We start from the raw sequence: 20,753 nt of genomic DNA on the forward strand, positions 1-20,753 counted from the left end.
TTGAGTTCGGATTTGAGTTCCATTTCTGAAATTTGAGAAGAAGGTTTTGAAGTTGAAACAAATTCTTTTTGAAGAAAAATTATTTTGCTTCACATAGGAGAAAATTATGAATTTTAATTGTTTCTTTTATGAAGCTCGCGCGTTGGGGCTTACAAGAACATCATTTTATATGGGCAGCTACGTCTTTCAATGAGGATGCATATTATATACTATTGTTTAAGAATTTATAAGTTTTTACAAAATATTTGATAAAATAAGTGAATACACAATTTATAAGCTATAAAAATAATCTCCTCAAAAATATAAATTCTCTACCCACCAATATATATATATATATATATATATATATATATATATATATATATATATATGGGGTGGGCTAGAATAAAAACATATTTTTTTGTATAAACTATAAACAAATTAAAACGTATGAATTCTATGTAGAACACATATGAATTGACTGTGTAACTTTGGGATTCGAACTCAGGATCTGAATTTATTTTCATAACTTTATGTATACAATAATTATTTTACAAATATTTTTCATGATTTGTTATTTCTATAAGCTAGATACCCTTTCAAGTTCATATCTATTCAATTTTCTCTCTTTATTAAAGGTTTTTTTTAAATTATAAGTTCAATTATCTAAAAAAAATATAATTTGAATATATAAAAATTAAATAAGCAATCAATCAGTTATGGCACGTGGGAGATCTGTAGTAAGAGAATCAAACCGTCATTTTTTTATCGGTTTGCAACTTGCAATCACCGAAAGGGCCCTCTAATTCAAGATAAGGATTTGGTTTATGCCTCCCAAAATAATTTTCTTGTCTCCTTCACACCGAGAGAGAAATAGATATTACTCCCTCCGTCCCACTGTATTTGAGACTATTTCTAGTTAAGGCGTCTTACTGTAAGTGAGACTCTTTTTTTTTTTTTTTACCAAATTTTTACCTTTTAAACATATTTTCACTTTTTCATCTACAAACAAAATACACTTTTTTTAATTTTCGTATAAAAAAAAAGGTCTCACATACAATGGGACGGATGGAATATTAAAAATAAATTAAAGTCTATGAGCGTCTGATATATGTCCGGCAAATTCGAGTAATTCACATTGCTTTCCTAAAAAGCTTCATATATAAATATCATATCCAAAATACTTCCAAACAGCAACTGGTACTTGATTGATCACATACATGTACACGTCATCTTAGTTTTCCACATTTTTTTATGATCCACACGCTAATTTAATTAAAATCGAAAATTTATCTGCGAGTATTAAAACTCATCAACTATATAAATTTTGAATACTTGATCCTTCCAGCAGCAATATGAAATTATTTGAATACATGGACCTCTCATGTAGAAAGAGTTATGAAGATTGCTAGTGCCGCTTTAAAAAAATGATGAATGTTTCATAAGGTTTTTTTTAAAAAATTAACGAATCAAAGTACTTCCAACGAGGTTTTCATTAGCACCCACAAAACTAAATTAACCTTTATATAACACAATTAACTTCATTTTTTTTTCGTCTCATCTATCTTAAAACACTTTTATTTTTGGCGTCCTATCTATCTTGAGACATTTCCCTATTTGACAAAAAATTTACCCTTTATTTACCTTTTTACTTTTTCACCTACATACAAAACACTATTTTCTTAATTTTCGTGCTAAAAAAGTCTTGAGATAGTCGAAGGGAGTATTTAACTTCTTCCAAAAGCAAACAATATTCAAGGTCGTAAATTATGATGAAATTGAAAATTAATTAGATTCAATTTTTGGTTAGAACTTCATGTGATGTCACCTTGTTTACACTATTTTAACTATAACTCAAATTATATAGATATACGACTTAATTTTGTCCAATATGGGTCGACGATGAACAAGAGCGAGCCTCTTTACTTATGGAATAAAAGGTTAATTTATTTATGTAAAAAAAAAGGTTAATAACTGAGATTGTACAAATTTAATAATTTTAGATTATTTTGAAGCAATGAAATCTATTTATGTAAGAAAAAGGTTAATTTATTTTTTATTATTATAAGGTCAAAATTGCCTTCTATATTTACATAAATATAGAAAACTATATAAACTTCAACTTGATTTTCCAACGTAAACATCAAATATGAAAACACGACGATATTTTGATGAAATTTAATTAGAAAATGACAAAGCATTTCGCGGCAATTCAATGGAGCCCCGCGTAGAATAATTAATTGCCTTTATTTAGAAGTATCTTTCCTTAGACAAAAAAAGTTGCCCAAAAATTTCAAGAAAATAGGCGTGGGTCAGATAAAAATTTAGTACTAATAATTAATTTGAAGATTCTTTACTCATTGTGGTTAAACCTAAACCTGAGCATTTTGACAATTTCGATTACAAAATAAAATATATAAAAGTTATCTACTCATTTAAAAATTCTTCAGTGTGCGACCAATATAGTAGTATTAAGCATGCTTTTAAAAAATAAATAGTGTATATATCAACGGCGGCCACCATGATCACCTGAAAAGGTTTGACCACTTTGCATAGATTTCAAAGACAAAATTTGAAATGACTTACGATTTTGACTTCAATTTTGCCGCCAATATACTGTGAATTTCTGGAAGCTTTAACTGGAGCTACGTCAATTAATATTGGGAAAAATCCAGGTGTCAGCAGAATTTAATTAACTACACAATAAATTAAATTGTTCTTATTTTTCACGTGATATTGAATCTTTTTTGTAACATCACGTGATATTGAATTGAATCAACAACACAATGCTCTTGAATTTCACGTGATATTTTAATTGAATTAGCAACATACTGATTTTAATTTGTCAAATTATATTAAGAGAGTGGAAAAATTGAAAAGAAGAGCAATACTGGCGCTTCTTTTTGTACATTTTTACGAATATATCAGTTACATGAGCAATGATTTTTGTTCCCCGTCTTATAGTAAGAATATGAATTAAATATAGAGATTCTTCATGTTGCTAGGGATAATTTTATTTTTCGTGTTTCTCACATGTATCGATCGATCAATAGAATTGCCCACAAATTAGCTCAATTTGCTCGTAATATCTTAAGTCCGATGTGTTGGATTGTTGATTTGCCTAGTTGGCTAGGTGTTATTGTCTCGAATGATATATCTTAATTTATAATATATTTTTCACTTAAAAATATGGGTCAGTACCCACCCCAGAAAAAAATTATGGATTAGAAATATATATATGGAGCCTAAAGATATATATGAATTAAATATATGGAATCTATATTTTGAGTAAATGAATTTAGTATATTTATTCATATTTAAGATATATATAAGTCTGAAGTTTACAATGCGTAGTTCGAGTTTTATGATATATATCCATACCCGAAATATCTTGAAGACGATTTGCTATGATTCGACAATATTATCATGCGAAAATATCTTGAAGGCGACTCCAATGATATTATCTAGAAAGCGATATGCTACAGTTTGTGAGGATTTGCCTATAGTGGGTTGAACTTGAAGGGATTGCACTGGTGTTTGAGGGCGATAGCCCCTAGCCAATTTTTTGGAGCAGCTAGCATAATTCATTTTTGTGTTCAAATAAAATTTTAATGAACTTAGGATTATAATTCGAGCACTGTCCATAATAAATAATTATTCTCTTTATATTAATTCAACTACAGATACATGGAAAACACATAAAAAGCTACTTCTATATTTTTTTAAAATAATTAATCTATCTTCTACAAAATTAATTAATCTTTATTATTATGTTTAAAAGTTTTTATCCTTTCTAAAAATTAAATTAAACTCTAAGATGAACTATATAGATATTAGACTAAATATATTTAATATACATAGAAAAGGAAATTTGGGCTTGCCCTGGGTCACAACCATAAGGTAAATCCGCCCCTGAGGATAGTATCGACCACTAATTTCGATTCTTTCTTTTCCTTCTCCATTCTACATATCAATGGAAATTAATCTAGTCAAAGTCAACGGGCTCATGATTCATGCATACCCCCAACCACCCCAAACCCCTAAAGTGAATGCCATATACGCTGAATTAAGAAAAAATAAAAATAAAATTATCATTCAAGAGTAAAGAATATCAAAAGTACTGATAAAAAATATACATATCTAATATCTAATACTCCCTCCGTCCCTGAAATGACTTCCTATTTGGGGACGGCACGGGTTTTAATAAAAAGTTGTAAAGTGTATTGATAATGGAGAAAAAGTGATATAATTATTATTGGAAGTTGTGAAAAGTGTTATAATTAGTATTGGGAATGGTGAAAAGTGAAAAGTAAGAATAAATAAAATATTATTAGTGGTGGGGTAGGTTTCCAAAAATGGAAAGAAAGAAAGTGGAAGTTATTTGGGGGACGTCCCAAAATGGAAAAAGAGGAAGTTATTTTAGGGACGGAGGGAGTATCTTATAATTTTGATACCACTAACATACAAGAAAAGAAAATTAAAAGATCTGTCGACATACAAGCGAGAGGATGTAAACTCTAATTATAAAAAGAAACACAAAAGGATGATGGATAGTGTGACTTCAACCATTTCAACTTAATACTCTCCAATGCCTCATATTCGTCTCATGGCAATGTCAAGCGGGATCAAAATGTTATCGCTCATTGTTTGACGAAGTTAGCAAGAGATTTATTTTGACATCATTCCATGTTTGGAATGAACCTTCGTTTATTGTGGTGGGTCATCTCCATATTTCATGTTCGTGTGATTAATAAAGAGTCTCTTGTTTTGGTTTTAAAAAAAAGAGTAATATATTCTTTTAAAAGAAATAAACAATGAAAACTATTACCAAATTGTCAACTTCTAGAAAGATTATGATTGTTACATTCGAGAAGAAAAATAGGAAATAGAAATCTTGCGCCGCATCTATTTCTTGGCCGAGGATGCTAGAAACTTCACCTAAATGTGGGAGAAATAACGCCCATTAGACCTAGTTCGTATTCTAGCCATATAATTTCATTTAAGGGGTTTAGAACATTCCGAAGCTTTTAATTATTTTTATTATTTAAATTAATTAATGAAAAGGTGAAATAAAAAATAAATAAATATACTAAATTATATCAAGTAAATTTCTTTTAAGGGACATTTATTTTGCATGGCATGATTGAGTATTTTTATAATATCCCACCATTTTATTGGGATATGAATCAAGTAATTAAAATTAGTTCAAATGATCTAAATTATCAAGGACATTGGGATATTTTAATGTTCTAACCCATCAAAGTTAAAAAAAAAAAAATCTTATTATTTTTATCCATCAAAATTAATTCTCAAAAGGAAACACCTCCAATAGAGTACAAATACAATACAACGGAGAATATTTTAGAGAATCTGACCGATTGCAAAGGCCAAAATACAGATATATATAAGTTCAGGTATATGTGATTTTTCTATTACATTATTTTTTGATTTATTATAGCACATACTCCATTCGTTCGAAAAAATTGTCACATTGTGGATAACACGAATTTTAATAAAATGTGAGTGTAGGTATTAGTAGAGTAATAATTTCACTTGAAATGTGAATAGAGTTGTGTGGATCTAATTATTATAAATGAAAGTGATAATTTTTTTGTGTGCGAACCCAAAATGAAAATATAGTATTGAATTGAAGAGAGTATTAAATATCACAAATTAAACTCACATTGATTATATGTACTGGATTGACATTACATATACATAGTTGTATAGACGGTTTTGGAACAAGAGATGTGGTAACAAGAACTGTAACAGTAAAAAAAATCACTTCGCTGATGAATGAGGATAATTAACTTCCTAATTACAACCTATTTTCCCCTAATAGTCCAGCTAGGATTTGATTTTTCTTTTTTTTCTTTTTTGTATTAGAATTATATGACATATCTAAATATAACCAAATAAGTTACCTGCACCATATGGAGGTGGAAAAATTACATCGCACCCACACGTTAGGAATTGAACTTTTAAATTAATTAATAGTGCAGTAATTAATTGTTTGGTTAAAATATGAGTTTAAGATTTGGGTGCGACACTATGACGCATGTGCGTACACATGGTTTATTTCGGGTCGGTTCCACCTTACCCGCTTAATTGATTAGAGCCTTCCAATAATAATATATTAGTGGTCTAATCAAGTCCACAAACCATATTTCCTCAAAAAAAAAAAAAGTCCACGAACCATATTTCGTTATCTTCAATTATAAGGAGTCTTAATTGCAAAATTAATTCAATCTTAAAAAAAAAAAAAAAACTTCATGGAAGTAATCAGGCGATTATCTACAATAATTAATTTGTTGCTACAGTATCTTTCACTCTTAGACGTATAATTAACAAAATTGGGTGCAATTTGTTTACCTTATCATCAGATAAGATATATAATTTGATTTATGTAAAACAAGATAATTGAGATATATATATTTATATAGGATAATAGGAAGAGGATTATGTAAGAATTAGAAATCAATCTGTATGATCATAGAAAGAATTATTTGTGAACATAAAAGAAGTCTCTTTGTTCTTTTTCAAGTACCGTTATAATGTATATTGAGAAAAAATGTGACTCCTTTTAGTGTCCATTTCATAATTTGAGATGAAAATAATGATGAATTTCCCTATTTTACCATATTTTCTATAATAATAATATAATATCATAAGGGCCTGTTTGATATGAGTTTATAGGTAGGATAAATTAAATTAATACAGGTTAGTGTGATGTTTGATATCATGTTCTATTAATGTGGTCAACTCCTACTTAATCCTACTTCTACATGCTATTTTGTTGGAATAACCCATACTAATAATCCGGCCTCCCCCCTCGGATAATTTTAATACTGCGAAGTTGGATAAAAATTCAGCTACCCTTCCTCACGCATATTGATGCAAATGCCCAAGTAATGGTGGACACACATGATATTTTTAAAATTATATGAGGATAGTTTTGGTATTAGATAATATAATCCAACATAATCCTATGGATATCAAACACAATATAGGATTAAGTAGCCATGATATCAAACACCCATGAAATAATATAAATCCACACTAATCCACACTAATTTCTCAAAATAATTTTAATCCTAATCAATCCTAAACTGCAAATCAAACGGCCCCTAAGTTGCCAATGAGGCCTTGCTCTGGTGGCAAAGCCGAGGCACTCAAAGACTCTTATTTGTGAGAGGTATTGAATTCAATCCCGCTTGGGGACGATATTTTCCCACGTTATTTGGTCATGTATTGTTGTTGTATTATATTGTTTGGTGTTGTGGTTCCACACGTAAAGCGTTCTCGCCTATGTGCGGTGGTGTTGTGGCCCTTATTTTCGTGCAAGAGCCATTCCAAATTCTTTGAATTAATAAATACGGGTACAAATATAATATTTCATCCTTCCTTGACATGTGCATTTTTTTTTTCTCATAAGTTAGGTGTTTGTGCATGTCTTCTCATTTCTCACATAAAAATCTCATACAGTCATACTCACCTAACATCTATATCCTATATATCTGTGGTGGAATCTAACAAGTGCAACTATACCACACACATGTATGATCTAAGGTGTTGAAGCTATAAGCCAAACATTGAGAACATCAAAAGAAAAATTATTAATTCGTTGAAGAAAAAATAAGTATTATTTGGTTTTCGTTAGGTTGAACATTAAATGTTGATGAGATTCCATTTGAAAAGACCTCATAATTAGCCAAACATTTGAACAAGGTTCATTTGGAGAGACGCCTAACTCATCTCTTATAAAATAGTAACTATACAAGATACCACAATTTATTTTTCACTATATGCTGGTACCTCTTTTAGACCTCATATATATTATTATTTTTATTTAAGCACCAATCTATATATGTGAAGATTTTCATAAACAAGGAAATTAAACACATGATCAATAAGAAAATAAGTCATATCATGTTTGCTGTCTTTTAGTTGTATATATATATACGTTCTGCCATACCATTATGTTAGCCTACAAATATGAAAGGATTAGAGTTCTTCAATAACACGTTCATGCATCAATCATCATACCAAGAAATGGACATATCAATTGTACACCAAATTTTATTCTCAAAAAAAAAAAAAAAATTGTACACCAAATTTTTATATTCGAAATAAGAAATAGTTTATGTTGTTTCACAAATCTGCTGCATAAGAAATTAGGGAGGAAATTAAACTTGAACACTCGTTGGATTTTTTTACACATTGTGTAAGCTTAGTGTGTGTTGAATTCGGTTAAGCCTGATTAATAATATAAAATCAAGTTTTCAACTATAATAAAATTAAAATTGTACGGTATAACTCATCAAGAGAAGAATTAGCCATGTATAATTATAAAATACTGCTTCAATATAATTAAGAGATTACTTTATTTGATGTAAAGTTTCGATCACAACTATTTCCCATTGATATAAACTTAATACATAAGAATAAATTCCGTCTACACTTCCATGGGTGGCATGAAGAGCAAGTCTTGTAAGACTCGAGTAAAATAAATTATACTTCATTCGTCTCACCTATCTTGAGATATTTTTTTTTTGTTTAAATTGGCTACGACGCTACTAAATCGCAGTGCGTTAGAATTAGAATTATCTCAATGTAAAAAGATTTGGTAGAGTTCATGTATGTATAGGAGTACTATCTCTGGGTATCTACCAATCAAGTAACAGGTGGTGATTTAAATTTAATTATGTAATATTCTAAAATAAGGAATCTAACAAATCCCTCCCTTTATTTGCACAGAAAGATATTCCAAAAAAGTAATTGTGAACAGAATAATAATGTGATTTAATAAGAGCCAACTTCTAAACTAGTAAAAATCAAATCAATGTTAACAAATACCCGAATATAATTAGGAAAAAACCCACTGCGTGCATAATTCTTAGTTTGACTAATATTCGAATAATATCTTCTAATTAAAACCCCACCACACCACACTCAAGTTTTTCGGTATTGCAGTTAAAAAGCTTTTCTAGAGAGAGAGAACCCTAGAGAGAGAAGAAGACCAAGTAGCCTCCCCTATTTGACCACTCCCTTTCGCGAATACATTTCCGAACTCACACAATATTTTGCAGTCAATTCTTCCCTGCGTTTCTCAATTCCGCTCTCTCGCCTCTTTCCACTCACCTTCTCTCTCATCCCCCCTTTTCTCCCTCTCGGAATCACAATTCACAACGCACACACACGCACACTGAGAGCAGAGCGAGTCCACCGGCGATGGGATTCTCCAAGGATGAAAAAACGTACGGCAAGGCGGCGCTCGCGGTTCCGAGATGGATCAAAACCCTATTCTTCCTGATCACGATGCTGCTGTCTCTGCTCCTATTCTCCGCCCCGGTTCTCCTCGTCGTCGCCGACGCGCTCCTCCCCTCCGCCTTCCTGTCCGCCGCCATGTCGCCGTCGTCCCTCAACCTCCAGACGCTATCCTCCCACCTCAGCAACTACGACTTCCGCTACTCGCTCATCGATATCCCCCTCGTCTCCATCGTCCGCTCCGCCGTCATACTATGTGAGATTCTGTATAATTACCAGCTAAAAATCAATCGCACTCATCAATTTGAGCTCCGAATTTCCGTTATTATTATTATTTTTTTAAAAAAAATTACAAAATTAGTGATGTTTCGAATTTGGGGATTTTAGGTGTTTACAGCTTCTGCGACGGTCCGAGGCTGTCGAGAGGCCCGTACCTGGCGATCGCCACCGTGTGCTCGGCGGCGTCGCTGGTGTACGTGTCGCTGAAGGCGTCGTACGTGTTCATGATCAGCGGGCGGAGCGCCGGAGCTATGGAGATGGCGCTGTTCGTATCGTCGTGGGTGTTGGCCATTGGGCACGTCGTGGTGGCCTACAGGACTAGCTGTAGAGAGAGAAGAAAGCTTCTCGTTTACAAGATCGATATTGAGGCTGTAAGTCAATTCCCTCACCTAAACCTATACTTTTCCACTAGGGGCTTTCTCGTCATTCCACCACCTGCATTTTTTTATCTCTTTTCTGAATTTGAGAGTGCAATCTGTGTGTTTTCTAGACTAGCAAACACACAGTAAGAACAACTCAGATGCTCCTATCACGTGTCTGTGAATATGATCATGGTAATGGACAAACTAACGTTTCATATTTCTGCAAGGCTAATCGATAACATGCAAAAAATCTATTAGATTTTATTCGTTGCGAACATTTGGCCGTTTTTGATTTTGCACTTGAATTTAGAATTTGTTTCAAAATACATCAACTTTCTAGTTTTGTTTTGGTTTTCATGTATAATGTGCAAAATCAAGAATGGCCTTAAGTTTAAATATTTTGAGGCAATTAACCCTTGATAAAACATGAGATTGAAAATGTAAAAGAACAAAGCCGGATATGAGGTACAGAGCTAGCACATGATTGTGCAAGTAGTTGTGGGGAAAGAAAAAATAGACATGATTGTGCAAGTGGTTGGGGGGAAGAAAGAAATGGAAAAGAAAAAAAAGGGAAAAAATAAAGAAGCATTGCGATAAGCAGTGTATAGAGGCCCCTACAGTAGCTGAGATAGAAATATGAATGCCCCATTTTAGAACCTACCTATTTGTCACACGGAACCTAAAAAAGGGAAGAAGGAATGCTGCAGGACAAGCTTTATTTGTTTATTTTTCAGTGATGTCAGCTGGGAAAATTTTGGATGGAGAAATCTTGCCCTTTATTTACAATTATTCCCACTATTTTATCTGAGTGCTTTGTTGCTTACTAGAAATGTAACTTTGTTTGGGGCCTCCAATTTTTGCTGAGTGATTTCAAAAAGTAAAAGGCCAAAGAGAGTGGAATATTTTATACTATATGGTTCTTGGAATTTAGTGTGGTTAGTGTGGTTCATAATTTCATCCAAAACTAGAGCAAGAAATTGAAGGTTATGACTTATTTGCAGGTTTCAGCGTGCAAGAATGGGTTTCCAAGATATCAGAAAATACTGCAAGAAGCAAGAACGAAGTGAAGAGAAATTAATCCATACGCTTTGATACCGACCATCTCTTCCCGCTTCAGGTAAATACTAACAACAAGTTTTGATTATCAAATACATCTTCTCTTTGTTTCTGAGGTTGGTTTAATTAACTGATTGCGCCTTTTCTCGAACAGGTTCATCCGAAGGAGAACCGTAGCCTCGCGGAAGCTATAGAGTAGAGTATATATACGACATTTTTGTATAGCGCATATGCATACGTGTATAGTGTGTAGCGTATACGCATGAATGTAAAGTGTGGTGAGTGAACATAGGGAGTGTTCTTCACATGTAAATACATAGAAATTATGTGGTTTCCTGGAACAGCTGCAGGTGTTTCTCATGTAATTTATTGTGAGATTGTGCTTGCTGCAGCAGAGTTCATTTATGCAAGAATGTGAAATTTATTTAGAAAGAAATTTGCTCCAAAATTCTGTTTTTGTTCTTGAGGTGAAATCTACACTGCAGAATTGCTTATATTTTATACATTTTTCCGACAGATGCATGTTTAGATCATGTTTCTTATGCTAATCAATTTGCATAGATTCACAAACAAAACATAAATAAATTTATGTGGTTTTTGTATAACAGAAGCTGTTGTGAAGGAAATAAACCTAAATTGAGATTGAGATGATCTAAAACTATGTTGATTCTTTATAGTGGACCATTATACCTATGAATTAGTAGCTAACAAAATATACAAACAAATCTCCGTTGTACCAAAACTATTAAATAGTTTTCTTTTTCTTTCTTTCTAAGGTGTCTTGCTAAAAATCATCAAACAAAATCGAAATTTATAAAGTGTACATCACACCCCTCAACTCTAAACAAGACGTATTCTTTTGTCTTGCTTAGTTGTTCTTTGACGGATAAGCAAACTTTGAAAAATTCTTTACACCCAACATCCCAATAAAATAATGAATGAAACCTTAACATGTCCCATTTTTATTTTTGTTAGCAAAAAGCATCAATTCTCCCACATGGCTACACAAAAAATAAAAATGAATAAATAAAAATGCGAGTGATATTCGAGCATGGATAAGATACCTTTATACAGAAGAGAATCTAAAGCAGGGCAGTTGCAAAATGACAGCCAAACTTCAGCAAAATATTGCACCTACCTCCAACTCATATGTCATTAATTACCCTTTTTTGATATTATTATTAAATGTTTTACAGATCATGGCAAAGATGATGTCCATAACAGGTCAGAGACATTGATACACTGTTTGCCCCAAAAAATAGGTTTAATGTCCCCAGGAAAAAGCTGCCTATGTGCTGGGAAATCACAACAGTGAACCCCAATTCAATTGTGGATATGACAACCATCAAATTTATGGAAGGTTGGCATTTTAATCACGAAAAAACAATATCAACTCCAACTTGGCTAGGTAGTGACTCTTCATTCAAATAATTGAACCAATCCAAACACACCTAAAAAGATAGGGGTTTAAGACTATTCAATTAAAGTTTAAAAGATTTCATAGATGCTGCTCGTACCAATAAAATGCATGTTCTTTTCGATTCTATCTAGTGAAAACTTTAAGGTACATGCTTGTTTTAGAGTAATAGTGGAATGGGGCCCATAGGAAGTTTTTCAGTGAACACATCTAACAATTTCGGTTAATCAATTTGGAAATGTGATAATAAAATATCAAGTAGTAGTCAGTATAACTCTTCGTGCTGTGGTAACGCTACAAGCCACCACGCTATGGCTTTGGCATTGAGTCCATACATATAATGCTTAACAGCTCGTTGCTTATTCGACATGGATGTAATAATCTTATAACAGATTAAGATGCGCCTAGGCATATAGATTCCGAATAACGAAAACTATTTTGAAAATGTGAGAACAAATATCAAGTAGTTGCTAGCGGAACTCGTTGTACTGTGTTAACGCTACAAGCCCTCCATGGATTTGGCATTGAGTCCATACATATAATGCTTAAACATTCATTACTTATTCGATGTGGATGTCATAATCTTATAACTGAAACAATAAACTTAGCAATGGAGTCTGCTGTCTGAATAACAAAAACTTAAATGGTGGACTTGAAATTGAGATTTCATCTTAAGGGAAATATATTTAAATTTGACAAAGTTTATATATACGCATACGATTCGTATAAATTCATTTGCCGTCGTACTTATTTAGGTAAGAATTTTAGAAAGCTTTTGGAATCTCATCAATCTATAATGTAACGTGTATTATTGATGACATTGTAGTATATACATTCTGTCACCAACCTACGATAAATTAAAACATCGTAAATTGAAAAGATAAATTGCACCTACTTTTGTTATGTTGTAGTATGATTAGATCGTGACAACAAATGCATAGTCACAGAGAGTGATAAAGATAAGGAATTAATAGGATTAGCAGCATCTGGCTGCACAAACCAATGCCAACTAAAGTGGTGGTAGTTAATATTAAATTGTCTTAAATCGTTTTGTCATTTTAAAATTAGTATATTATATAAATATTTTTTGATTGATGAGGTGGCCATTTTGGGTTTAAACGGTAGATTCTTTGAAAAAGTTTTTGTTAAGAAAATTGAAATAGATGAATTGAGGCAGTTACGAATTTGGACTTTCCCCAGCTTATTGAACTTTGATCTATATTGAATGAGGCATGTTTCTTACAAGTGTCTCTTTTATTTTATTTTATTTTATTTTATTTTATTTTATTTTATTTTATTTTATTTTATTATTTATTTATTTATTTATTTTTATTTTTTTGTGTGGGTGTGTTTACGAGAATTCGCAATCGATATCTTCAACGGATACTAAAGTATGTTTCGGAACGCATATATAAATGAATATTTGTAAGACAGAAATTGAGAAATTAAATAAATGGCGAAATGTAATTTTGCAGATAACTTGTTGTGAAGTATTACCTGGATTCGACAACTTAGTCGACACCGACAGATTCGTTTCACTCGTATCCCCTGAGAGAGAAATCGGCCTGCGGATTTTGTGGCGTGGCATGGACTTCAGGTCCACACGCTGACTACGTTTGATTTGGAGTCGGCTCTACGTTACTTCCTTGCTCTGGTTAGAATGGATCAGCTTGGTTATCCTAACTTTAGATTCATATATCATGTTGATAATTAGTCTGTTTTTGTTTTGTCCTTGTTTGATTTAATTTGTCTCATTTCCCCTTCTGGATAGCCAATTTTAGACTATATTTATGTATGGTTCTGTTTTGACTGATTCTTTCTTCTTTCTCTTTTGGTCTCTGTTGAACGTTGTCACTTTTGGGCAGCGTCATATATGAAATTACAGTTGATGTTTTTACAGATTGGAGGTATGCCTAACCCTTAAAAAAAAAGTAGACTTCTACATACATAAATGCACTATTCGCAATCTATTTAGAAACTAAATTATTTGATAATGAAAAGGGACATAATTAATTAATTAATTCTTTATTCAATTATCTGAATGATGAAGCCCCTTCCTTGATTTCAAGGTTGTGCTTTGAATTGGATACTGTATAGACAATCAAAAATAGTAATTTTTGACGATAGTAATAAATTAATACGCCACAAAAAGAATGATACTCGAGGAAAATCAAAATTATATTTATAATAAGCTATTGTAAAAATGTGTAATTATATTACTTTCTACCTTCACCAACCTTCCAACAAATCTCACATAATAAGGTAGTATTTAATTATTATATACTATTAATTTATAGGGTAAATATCATAAAAACCCCTAAAGTATACTCGCTTTATCAAAAATACCCTAAAACTTTCAAAATGTTCTCTAAACCCTCAAACTATCAGGTTTTTATCAAATATGTCCAGCATCTATTTTTCGGTCACCAAAAATGTGATGTGGCTCGTCGGATGCCACAATATAATTTATATTCTATTTTTTTTAAATGCAATGGCAAAAACGATGTCGTTTCGTACCATATCATTTTTAAAAAATCAACTCTGAAATTTAAAATTCACTCCTATCGTGTTTGAAATTCACGCTAATCACCTATAATTAGGGATAAACACGATAGAATATGGTACGAACGAAGTCGTTTTTTCCGTGTCATTTAAAAAAATAGAATATAAATTACATTGTGGCATCCGGCGAGCCACGTCACATTTCTGGTAATCGAAAAATAGATGCAGGATATATTTGATAAAAACCTAATAGTTTGAGGGTTTATAGAACATTTCAAAAGTTTCAGGGTATTTTTGATAAAGTGAGTATAGTTTAGGGGTTTTCATGATATTTACCCTAATTTATATAATAGTTATAGTAAATAAAACAGGAGCTATTAATAAAATTATCTTATACATAGAGTTGTTAACGTTTTGGGCCGAACATGAACTCCCTCGGACTGAAAAAATTGTAGCCCAATATGGCATTACACGGAGCTGAGCTTGGGCCACCTCTGGCGGTAGCCCGGGTGGGCCAGCCCAATTTCTTAATTTGATTTATACATAACACTAGCAACAGATCATTCTTCAGAAACATGAAAGCTTAATTTATTTATTTTGGGGTATAATATTATTGTGAGACAAAGAGAACTGCTTGTTTTTTCCATCCTTAGAAATTGTTTCTTACTCACCATTTTGATTTAAAAACTTATACCGAAAAGTAAATTTTCGAACTGAAGGAACGGAAGCAAATAAAATTTCAGATTAGTGATTGTTTAGGGAAATAATGAATTTTATTATTTTTTACTAAAATCACCAAAATAGTTTTGGGCCCACTTAATGTCGGTAGAAATATTGGAAGTAAAATATTGCGGGCCTAATTAATTCTGGACCTTCATTCACAGTTGAAATAATTTATGGGCTGGGTACCTATGTATACTCACGTTATAGTGTGTAGTTCTACATTTTTCATAAGAATATGAGAATTATTAAAATTATTGCATTTGATGTAAAAAATTGATATGCATCCCCTGGTGCTGCATTCATCCACTAAGATAATGCATTCACCGTAAATTTTACTGATCGAATGATTGAAAATAATTCTCCAATTTTATTTTATTTAATGGTTCTTACTTTAACATCTATATAATATATAAAAGAGGAGTTTTTTCCTCCATTCTTTCCCTCTATTTTTTCTCTCTCTTCTTCTACCAAATTTTTCAATATTTTCTCTTCTTTTTTATAATTTTAATTATTTTCTAAACAACAAAAAATTTTATTTATGAAAAAAATATTCAATATGCATCTAAAATTTAATTTTGTGACAAATTTTTTAATATGGTGATTTTTTTTATCAAAAATGAATTTAAAATGAATAAGTTATGAAAATTTTAAGATATTTTATTTTCTCTCTTCACTAAAATTTTATAATTTTTTTTATTTATGTTAGTCCATGAGAATATTTATTCATTTAATATGACGTGTAATACTCTATAATAATAATGTGTAATGTTAATTTTCATTATCAAAAAATTTGAAATTATTTAATAACTATGATTATCATTACACATTATACAAAGTTAAAATTTTTAATTGATGAGTTTATCTTTAATTTATTTTTAAAATATATTTTGCAATTAATTATAATTTATCTAATATTTATATATTTTTATTTAAAACATGTGGTTGATTTCGATGTTCGTCGTGCATCGCACGAATGGTCATACTAGTCTTCACTTATAAGGCGGTTTAACTTTTTAATAATGGTGAAGAATTTAGATCCAAACTTATATATATAATGCCATAAGAATACTTTTTAATTGATTCTATTATGAATATAATGTCACATGAACGCACTAGATTTAATCACGGAGTTGCGTGGTGGGCCACGTCTGTATAATTAGCAAAAAGCGACAACATTCATATTCAGCTATTCTAAGGATACTGTTATAGATTTTGTTTGGTATATTATTGTACAAGTTAAATATCAACTAATGATTGATTAGAATTGGGCCACCACTACCACCATTGCTTGGGATTTGGAAGATTATTCTACATATATGCCAAAAAAAAAAAACAAATAAAAGACCATAAGAATGAGAAGTAAATTGATTAGTGGTAGTAGCTTAGTAAATGAGAATATGATAATCATTAATATATAGTATTTTGTAATTTCGCACTGGGTCGTTTATCTGTAATATCGATGCTGCTTTCTTTGAGGAGGATCAGTCAATGGGAATTGGTGTTGCTATCCGAACCATGAGGGACATTTTGTGATTGGCAAAACCGAAAAATTGCCTAGCCGTAGGAGTGTTGTGGAGGGAGAGCTTCTCGGCATTAAGGAGGCGTTATCTTGGATTAAGGAACTTGGGTTTGTTAAAGGTTGGATTGAAAATGATAGTATACAGGCGTGTAATCTCATCACCTCTGGAGACAGGAATCTGCTTGAGCTTGGTGCTATTGCTACTGCTTGTCGTCTTGAGCTGCGGGTGTTGCCGAACTTCAGTATTCGTCATGTAAGGAGAGAACAAAATATAATCGCTCACTGTTTAGCGAAGGCCGCACGAGATATCATCACACATCATGTCTGGAATGAACCCCCGTCCTTTGTGGTGGGTCATCTCCTTGTCCCATGTTCATGTGTTGAATAATATATCTCCGTTTTTCCTCAAAAAAAAAATGAAAAAGATTACATTTTGTCATTTTGATTATCATTTGTTGGTTCATCCATCCATAATTCCTGAAAACAAAGCAAGAATTTTTATTGGTCAGAATAAAGATAGACGTATTATGGCCATTGACTGAAATAAACCCATTAATAAATAATAACTACATCAAAAAAAATATAGTATTTATTTAAAATTCGGAAAATATGTTTTCAAGGAGTTGAAATCGACGTAGCCGAAAATTAATTAATTTAAGAGAAGAAAAAGGCAGCAATTAATGAATGAGTAACAATGCGACAGCACCAAAACCATTTAAAAAACGTGGGAAGCTCATTTAAGCACGTGCGCCCATAAAACTTCACATTCAACCACTCATTCACATTGTGCTTCGCTAATCAACTTCATTTCATCGCTGGTTTCACGCACACCACCTTCATTATTATACTTTATAAAAAAAATATAAATATAAAAATTCAGGGATATTTTGATATATAAATGCAAATAAATCGTGCTGCTGCTGCTGCAAAAAAAAAGTAGATTCCACCGACGAACATAAGATGTGACGTAGACTTCTTTCTATCACAGAAATTGAAAAAAAAAATATTCGACGATTCTCAACAAAATATACAATGTGTATTTTTAGGGTTTCTTTATTTATTTATTTTTATTTGGTGAAAAATGAGATAGGAAGTACATGTTGACATTACGTATACCTAATTGTTTTCCTTTAATCGATAATAGTAATTAATAAATTTTAAAGTAGGTTTAAGACAGATAATAGCTTCCAGAATTATCACAAATATTTTGAGCATGCTTAATTATCAGTAGATTAACAATGTCATTTTCTAAGGAAAAATATGCATATATATCTAGCGGTTGAGTATATCAATTTCAGACCAATGGTAAGGGTTCTTTTTTTTTTTCGAGCACAAAAATTATCAACTACTAGAAAATTTGAAAAACATAATAGTACTTATAATTTCTTGATTGCATTTATTTAACTCATAAAAATAGACTGTATACCCTCAAAAAAAATTATAACCCTAAAAATAAAATAAAAAAATATACTGTATATGTGATTCAGCATGACACCAAACCTTATTCGGTAATCTGTCACCAACACACACAGAAATTTGTGCTATTTGTGAGTGTATTAAGAGTCGACATATTTTCATGGTGAAGCACGATTTAATTGGATAAAGACATTTCACTTCTAATTAGTAAATTGAGAGTTCGAATAATCTTATCTAAATAAGTGTATATAATTAGATAAAAAGAAAGAGTAAAACATTGAGATATTAATATGTAAATATATGAATTTTGATTTTTTAATATTTAATTTGCACACTAATTTTTTAAAAACTTTTAAATACATCAATTTTTTATTTATCTGGAATTTTTTCTTTCCAGAATTGAAGTGCCCCTGAATCCATTATCGCGTAGCAAAAAAAAATGAGATGGAAAAAAAAAAAAAAGAATCCCACCTCATTTGCAAATTACATGTTGGCACTGTATGATTTAATTAAATCAACATTGGCAAATTACAATAAAAGAGAAATTGAATTTGGACAGAACTAGTATTGCACCTGCCCTAGATATAATTAAAGGCTAAAATTGCATTTTTCTTTTTTCATTGTTATGGAATGTATCATATTTTGTCACATATTTGGACTTTTTCTATAGTGTCACGCTCAATTTTTAATTTTTTTGGGCCTATTAGCAAATAATATTTTAATAGGTTGTGAATGATATCTCACAAAAGAAAATTCCAAGTGGTGCTAGATCTGATGTGAAAAAGACGTAATATGTTATGATAGATACTCCATCTATCCATGAAAGAATTTATTTTTCTTTTTTGAAACGTCCATGAAACAACTACTTACCTATTTTTGGACTAGCTATACCCCACCACTTATAATATATTATTTACTTTTAATCTTCACTTTTTCGCCACTTTCAAATCTCAATACTAATTATAACACTTTTTCACCACTTTCAATAAATTCAATATTTTTTTTCTCCACTCTCAATATACTCAACAATTTTTTTCTTACCTCTCTCCTATGAAGTTTTTTCGTGGACGGATAAAATATTATATTTCCATTATTATTATTATTATTATTATTATTATTATTATTATTATTATTATTATTATTATTAAATGCTCAATCACATGGGATACTAATAATTACTATTTACTATTATTAAATGCTTAATTAATACCTGGGACAAGCATTTTAGAAATGGCCCCTACACACCTACATGCTACTCATGTATATCACTCAACGATGATTATTATTATTATTATTATTATTATTATTATTATTATTATTATTATTATTATTATTATTATTATTATTATTATTTTGGAACTAATCACTCAAAGATATACTAATATGTTCTCATTTTTTTTTCTTTGAATTACTCACGCAAAAATGAGAAAATTACACCACACGCAGACGATATTAAACTCAAGACTTTGAAGTACTTCAGTCGGGCCTCGTTGGCATTACGTTCTCATTATTAACACTCACTGAATAATGGCTCATTAGCCTTTTTTTATTTAATCTTTTTCTTAAGTAATTCATCGACTGTTACAGATTTTGGACGTTGAATGGCGACTTGTCTTTATGGCAACGTAGAGCATATTAACAAAATTCTATATTAAAAAAAAAAGAAAATATTCTCATATAAATTATATATCTAGATTAAACTAATTGTATTTAATTTGTCAATATTCTTCTAGACTACAATCTTCTTTATAAACAGACGTATTCAACTTCTCCAAACTTTGTTTATTAATTTGATTGCCTACATGGTTTATTTATTGTCAAGGTGAAAAACCAGCCAAAAATTCTTGATCAAGCTCTCAAATCCCTTGATTTCTGATAAGTTGGAGCTACATAAGATGACAAAGCCTAGAAACATAGGAGCTATATATGACTAAATAATACATGAAGAAATGAAAGCAAAATCATTGACAGTTTGATAAGATTTATCTATGATTGAAGCACGCAGTCAATGAAAGCCTCATAACCAGGGGCAGAGCCAGACTTTCGTTTCAGAGGGGTCCATTTTTTTTTAAATAAAAATAATAATTAAATTTTAAAAATAATAAATAAATTAAAACTAAATTAAAGATAAATAATAATCATTAACACAAGTATAAATATCTTTTAAATTACAAAAATACATTTCGTTCATACAAAACAACTTCAAAAAATCAAGATGGATAAAACTTGGGAT

At 31.0% G+C, this 20,753-nt stretch overlaps 1 protein-coding gene across 3 annotated transcripts; it reads left to right on the forward strand.

The window, feature by feature from the left end:
- Positions 1-8,924: 8,924 nt before the first annotated feature.
- Positions 8,925-11,391, forward strand: LOC131005710 (uncharacterized). Of its 3 annotated transcripts, XR_009095337.1 has the most exons (4): positions 8,925-9,502; positions 9,634-9,896; positions 10,889-11,004; positions 11,098-11,391. XR_009095337.1 is itself a non-coding variant. In XM_057932751.1 (3 exons), the coding sequence occupies exons 1-3, from the start codon at positions 9,211-9,213 to the stop codon at positions 10,952-10,954; spliced, it is 621 nt and encodes a 206-aa protein (XP_057788734.1). In that variant the 5' UTR covers positions 8,942-9,210; the 3' UTR covers positions 10,955-11,391. The 3 variants fall into 3 exon arrangements, 2 of the variants coding, with proteins under 2 accessions (XP_057788733.1, XP_057788734.1); XM_057932751.1 differs by having other exon boundaries at positions 8,942-9,502; positions 10,889-11,391; XM_057932750.1 differs by having other exon boundaries at positions 8,941-9,502; positions 9,634-11,391.
- The last annotated feature ends 9,362 nt before the right edge of the window (positions 11,392-20,753 follow it).

The sequence above is a fragment of the Salvia miltiorrhiza genome, chromosome 1 (genome assembly GCF_028751815.1).
Source record: "Salvia miltiorrhiza cultivar Shanhuang (shh) chromosome 1, IMPLAD_Smil_shh, whole genome shotgun sequence".
Taxonomy (NCBI): Eukaryota; Viridiplantae; Streptophyta; class Magnoliopsida; order Lamiales; family Lamiaceae; genus Salvia; species Salvia miltiorrhiza.